General features: G+C 36.4%; 1 protein-coding gene across 2 annotated transcripts; it reads right to left on the bottom strand.

Annotated features, from left to right (window-relative positions):
* Positions 1-347: 347 nt before the first annotated feature.
* Positions 348-5941, bottom strand: LOC113050541 (PI-PLC X domain-containing protein 1-like). Of its 2 annotated transcripts, none has more exons than XM_026213575.1 (7): positions 5819-5941; positions 3563-3683; positions 3083-3225; positions 2192-2320; positions 1859-2014; positions 1551-1731; positions 348-1450 (listed from the first exon to the last, which is right to left on the bottom strand). In XM_026213575.1, exons 2-7 carry the CDS (start codon positions 3672-3674, stop codon positions 1218-1220), a joined length of 954 nt encoding a protein of 317 aa, XP_026069360.1. In that variant the 5' UTR covers positions 3675-3683; positions 5819-5941; the 3' UTR covers positions 348-1217. The 2 variants fall into 2 exon arrangements, with proteins under 2 accessions (XP_026069360.1, XP_026069361.1); XM_026213576.1 differs by lacking the exon at positions 5819-5941 and adding an exon at positions 4000-4512.
* Positions 5942-6515: the final 574 nt, after the last annotated feature.

Genomic DNA, 6515 nt, shown 5'->3' with positions numbered 1-6515 from the left:
CCCCCATTCTTTAAACGAAATGACAGCTAGTGGTAAAATTATATTTTAAAAGCAATTTAAAAGTAAACACTTGCATTTTCCATATTATTTATGTATTTTACCATTATACTGTAAATAATCAAGTTTGAACAGAGCAAGAAAGTGAGATAGTCCCTTTAGAAATGTATGGCAACACAAAAGTCATGTTATGCATTTGTTACTTGCCATGATTTAGTAAGCTGGTGACCATAATCAACAACAGCACAAGCAAAGTGAAATATTGCTTTTCACATAATCCTAATTCTTGCTCCCACGCTTCTGCTTGTGTTCATTATTAACTCATAACACAATTCTATGAACATTGCTAGATGTTTATTGTAAATATTCAGACATTAAATATGAACAATTGATATGCCATTCAACTGTTGATATTTTTGTTAGTATAGGCATATTTGTTTGTAATGCAAACAGATGATTAAACTGGCTTAACATGCTACTATGGAAGAGAACGTGTGCAACTACAGAAATATTCCAGTGTCCTTTCATGCTTTTCATGCAGACATGTACTTATTGGTATCATATTTCTATTGCTTTCCACACAGTAGAAAAGAGTTAGAGATTGAACAATCCTGAGTGTTTGATAATCCTGGCTTGCATTGAGTAGACTTCAGCAATTCTCATGCAAACTATTGATGGCCACCGGGAACTTAATGTGTCCTGTGATGTGCTAATGTAAAGTAGTGGTAACCTGGATCTTGATAATGACATCCATTTGGAAGCAGGTCCTTAAAAATGATCAAAGGTTTAGCAAAATCAGAGGTATATATTGGAAACTGCATAAATAAGCTTAGGACAGTAAGTTCAAGTCATTATAGTCAGTGCATTACAACATATTCTACCCATAACTCAAAATGATTTATCACACTCAGGGTGCTTACACACTACAAACCATTCTCTGACGGGGCTTTTGGCGGACAGGAATGCATAGGTTCCATTTTGAGGGTATAGAAAGTGCTTTTGGTTGCATGATTGAGCTTCACTTTCACAAACCCTTGTGTTTTTCCTCTACATCCTTTCAATGCACCATCCCTATTAAAATGAATGGAGCTGATGCAGCATAAATAGTGTGTAAGCACCCTCATAAAAAATGCAAAGTTGACTAGTATGAAAAACCATCACAAGAACATGAAACACTTCTTTCTTCAAATGTTAAATACATTGTGCAGACTAAAAGAGGCTCAAGACAGATTTTCATTCAGTGCAATGACGGTTGGTATGAACCAACCCTCTGTCACAAAGTCCCCAGCTATGATGTTGAGGGAGCCAGTGCTAGAACCAGGCTTCTGTTGCTTGACCCAACTAAGTAATGCGGGATATGCAGACATCACCATGTCTTTCAGTGAGTCTGTGGGATGGGAGCAAATGTACTTCAGATCTTCAGTAAGATTGATGCCAGTCACAAAGAAGCTGCCTGTGGAAAACGATGCACATGAGAACTGATGTTTAATTCCACTTTTCCAAGACTGAATAAAATATATTTTAAAAACACATGGCATATTATCAAGGATAACCTGGTCGGCCATTTTGTTTCCGACGTTCAAATTCCTCAATCAGCGCTTCAGCTTTGCACTTGTTTGCCCACCAATAAGGTATATGGAACCACAATTCTCCTTGGCAGTTAGCAATATCATGCTCGTATGAAACGATAACTTGATGACCCTGGCTCCATAATTTCTGTAGTGTCACATACTCCTTGCAGAAAAATCAGAAGTATATATATATATATATATATATATATATATATATTGGAAGCATATTGTTACCGATGCCACATCCAATCATCTATTTCTAAAATTAAATAATAAAAATGGATGCATACCATTTTGGGGCACAGTTTGGAACCAAAAATGCTCTTTATAGTTGAGACGAGCAGTGTGTGAAGATCTTGATTGAGGCCCAGAAAGTGGCTAAATGAGAGGATGACAACTTCCTTTGGATGAACATCCAACCACTCTCTGATCTCTTTTAATGCCATCTGAAATAACACAAGAAACTGGTTAGATTCAAGTAAAAACATTTATATATGCCCTTCAAATATCAAAATCAGATTAGAACTACTGCACTTATCACATTGCACAGCAAACAGACAAGATTGGAAATATTTTTTAATGTTTAATCAATTTTTTTCATTTTGTGTAGTCAGTTGTCTTACCTCCACAGTTATAGTGGTATAAACACCATGGTAGAAGTAGAGATCATTTGAGCTGTCATTAGGCCGATGTGCTATCCTCAGGTCACAGTATCTCACTCCAGAATCTAACTGCTCCCTAATGCTTGAATCCTATGGTAAATAATGTAAAGCACAATCATTAACAATGCAGTTGCAGATAGTGCTGGAGACAAACAGTGTCCGTGAAACCAATGAATGTGAAAATTATCTCTGTAAAAAAAGATCACGCTCTATCTCACCTACAGATTTGGGACAATGTGCTCATCCATCAGTGTTACTTTTGTCATAACTATCTCATCTCATCTTGCTTTCAGAGCTTTCACTGTAGCAAAGCCACTGAGTGCTTGACTGATTTCCTCAGGACAGCAGATGGGAATTAATTCCCCCTCATGCTCATAGATTTCAGAGACTCATGCTCTACAGGAATCTGCTGATGCATGCTGACATGAAATGGTCTATAACTTCACGGGAGATCTGATACCATAACCAGCATAATTGCATTTTTCCCCCCAATTTTTCAGCTTTTACATACTTAGCCATTATTGAGGTTTTTCAACCAAAAAATTTCAACACTTCTAGATATAAATTATTTGATCATGCATATCCTGATATAGCATTAGTGATTCTGTATTTCAATATATGAAGGACAGCAAGACTTTCAATATGCTCAGATGGTTTACTATTTGTATGTAACTGACAATGTGAATGGTGCAACCATTGTCCAAAAATTAATCTAATTGAAAATGCAGAAACATACATGAAATAACATGTAATGGTGATTATTATATACATTTTACTGAATTTATAACTAATCCAAAATAAAAAAGCACTTTCCGAAAAATGACTCATTGACAAAAATCTGCAAGGACATACCTGTGCTATTGCCCACTTGTATACAAATGGCCTTATGATGGGCTTCATATACTTGTCCAGCTTTTTCAACATATCTGGTTGAGTGAAGTCCACTGGAGAGCGGTCATTCTTATCCAGACTGTAGGTCATGGTATTATGGCTCCCTACAAACCCATTAGGACAATGACACAATGACCACGAGCACTAATGGCATTGAACTAAAATGTCTAAGGAAATATAAGCAGACTGTAAAAACAAAACAATACAAAAACATTGTGGTCACTTTAATCAATTAATAATGGCACCCTCTTAATATAACAATATCCACTCATTTAATACATACTAAATTGAAACCATAAAGTGATGCATAATAAGTCCAGAATTGTGTGTAAAAGAAAATTCCACTAAAATCATATTTTTCAGATCTTAAATCTGCCAAACAAGAAAAATCAGTTTGCATGCAATTAGTGAATGTAAAAATTAAAACGTGAGGGTAAATACCTGGAATTGCCATGTGACAGAGAGGGGTATCCCACAGTGCACTGGGCAAATGGGACATCCAGTTGTCCATGGGAAGCTCACTCAATGACACCTGGCTGACCTCTGATGTCATCTTGGATTTCTGTCAAAATGTATACATATGTATGCCATTCCACTTCATCTTGATACTTTGATAAGCATCCAAAATAAACACACAAAAAAAGACACTAGCATCTGGATAAAGCTTAACCAGAAAGCCTTCCTAAGTCAAGCAGCTTCATCAATAGACCATGTTGCTATCATCTAGACCAGCTCCAAACCAGCTTGGACCAGCATGGGAATTTTTAGTGGCTTATTTAACAGGGAAAAGACTAGTGTCTATTTAAATATAGGATTTCATTCAAATGCAATGAATTGAAATGTGCACTTTCATCAATTTCAAAAATATCAGGATTTACCAGGCTTTAAATTTGATTTCTCAGTCCAGAAAGAATATTTCAGCAAATATGTTTTGTACTATTTTAATTCGTTACACGTGACACGTGAGTACAGGTTAAACCGGCTTCAACAGACTCCGATGCTGAAGGACTCGGATGCTAAAAAGAAAACCAGAAATCCGTCCACTTCATTGATTCCCAAAGCCCCATGGTGGTCCTGTAAAAGTGAGATGGATGTTACGCGCTGATGAACTTGTCATTGGCGGCACAAGGTTGAACCGGGCAAGGTATCCACAACAAAATCCCGCGTTGATAAGCGAAATAGTCCGGAAGACACTCTCTCTTCTCCGTGTAATGATGATATTTAACTTGTTTTAGAGTTTCCCTTTCATTTCAATCATCAAACGAATCTGCTGGATGTTTCGAATTATTATAGGAAAGAAATGGAGATAGAAACGATGGATTAATCCACTGCATTCTCCACCCGGTCAGTCTGACAGTTTTTGGAAACGGACTACGGTGAAGGCTTGGCTCATAAATATTAATGACGTAACGAGACGCTCTCCCCGTAGGGCGAAATGATTCGCCCAAAAGTAGAGAGGCAGCTAGCAAAGTTACGGATGTGGAAGACTTGACTCATGAATATTAATTAGGGGAATTGCCTGGTCGAATGGAAGCGTCGTTAGCCTTGCTTAATTAATATTCATAAACCTTTCCCATAGTATGATTCGTATTTTGTGCGGCCAAGCAAGGGAGGGGTTAAATTTTGAGGCAGATGCTAGTATACTTTATGATAATTGACCACGCGATGAATTACAGTGAACACGTATTCTTTTTGCCATCCTTTATTACAGAATACACCTGGCTGAGCAAGTTTAATTTCCTCCATTGTGTTCTTTAGAAGGGACTGGAGGTGCAGCTCCTCTCTGCTGCGGTGATTGCTAAACTGCTGACCTCAGGATTGTAAGAGAAACAGTGTTTTGTGATTACACGGGACTTTTCTCTAATACCTCACAGCATCACCACTGTACACAGAAGAGACATCTATAACACTTTAATACCGATTCATTTGACCAGTTACAGACAAATGTTCAGTAAATAAAGAAATGGAACCTATTCATTCCAGCTGTGCAGTTCTATAGTTTTCAGTTTTACAAAGTCAACTTAATCTAGTTCATATTGCATAGCTGTCCAACGGAGTAAAAAAAAAAAAAAAAAAAAAAAAATACTTCACTGGAATTGCGTGAAGTGGCTTCAAGGGCTTCTTTGTCATGTATTATGCCACATTTTTAATAACAAAGTTTAAAAAACAAGACAAAATAGTATATTTCAGCTGTAGCACAAACTGTCAAACGATAAAAATAGTCTAATGTTCATTACATTAATACAGAACCCAAGTAGATCAGTCTTTACGATTCCAAGCTCCAATCCTTTGGTGGCTCTAGTTAAATTGTCCACATGGTGATGGAAAGATACTAATGGATGCATATTTCCATCACATCAGTCTAATCAAAAACGTCATTTTCATGTATCAAGTTGCTTTTGAAAAATAAACATCCCATCCATAATTAGAGCTTAACTGCTCTAAATATTTACCTTTCCTTTGTAATAATATAATATTTAAAGGACAGGATAATGTGTTTTTCATACAAAAGTCTATATATGTATATACACTGAAGGGGTCAGTTTGGCGTCTGCCACTAAAGGATTGAATTTTTTTTTGAAAGGTATAATTTTTGTATTAAAAAATGGAACAATTTATGATTCAGTTAATGCACCCTTACTGATTAGAACTGTCTATTAATTTATTTCCAGAAAATAAAAAAATAAAAGTACTTACGCCAAACTTTTGAATGTGGACAAGTTCATCTATTCAAGGAGTGTCCAACCTTCATACCTTCTTCGCGTTCTAGTTACCAGTTTATCTGGCTCTATTCAAACCACCAGCCAATGAAGTCAGAGATCTCTCAGATTACACACAGGTGTTGAAGAGCAGGTTGATCATGGTTGAGAATTCTGATGTAGATCTTCATACTTTTAAACCAAGACTAGAAAGGTTACATAGTGCTTTATAAAAGGAGCACTCTGCGGTAGTGATGTTGAATAAATGACACATTAATATTGTTATCTATATTATAGTACTAGAATTGCACTGTAATATACATTAACATCAGTCATTTAAAGATAGAAGTTATAAATAAGCAACATAACAATGCTCAGAACTATATTAACAGGATTTCAGTTCTCTGGAATATTGACTTTGAACAAAGAGAACATCCACTTAGCAAGATTATTTATTTTTTAAGAGCAGGTGCTGCGCTGGTTTAACACTACAGTCAAACTCAGCTTTTTCCTCAAATGATCAATAAGCCTTAGGCAGCACTGAAGTCCTGGAGCAGCTAACACAGCAGCCCTTCAACTAACAGAAGATCAGTTGAGTCCAAAGATGAGCTGGTTAACCTCGGAAAGCACATCAGATGACAGTGGTACTCAGCATTATTATCTATTCATATTAATATTTAAGTGAATCTGAAACG

This window comes from Carassius auratus, chromosome 31 (genome assembly GCF_003368295.1).
Source record: "Carassius auratus strain Wakin chromosome 31, ASM336829v1, whole genome shotgun sequence".
In the NCBI taxonomy this organism is placed as follows: Eukaryota; Metazoa; Chordata; class Actinopteri; order Cypriniformes; family Cyprinidae; genus Carassius; species Carassius auratus.
This window is presented reverse-complemented; position numbering and strand designations above follow the sequence as displayed.

Coding starts and splice junctions, on each gene's coding strand:
- LOC113050541 (XM_026213575.1), bottom strand. CDS start 3,674: ATGACATCAGAGGTCAGCCAGGTGTCATTGAGTGAGCTTCCCATGGAC. Junction 3,226..3,562: donor CTGTCACATGGCAATTCCAG/GTATTTACCCTC, acceptor ATGGGTTTGTAG/GGAGCCATAATACCATGACC. Junction 2,015..2,191: donor ATACCACTATAACTGTGGAG/GTAAGACAACTG, acceptor GTGTTATTTCAG/ATGGCATTAAAAGAGATCAG.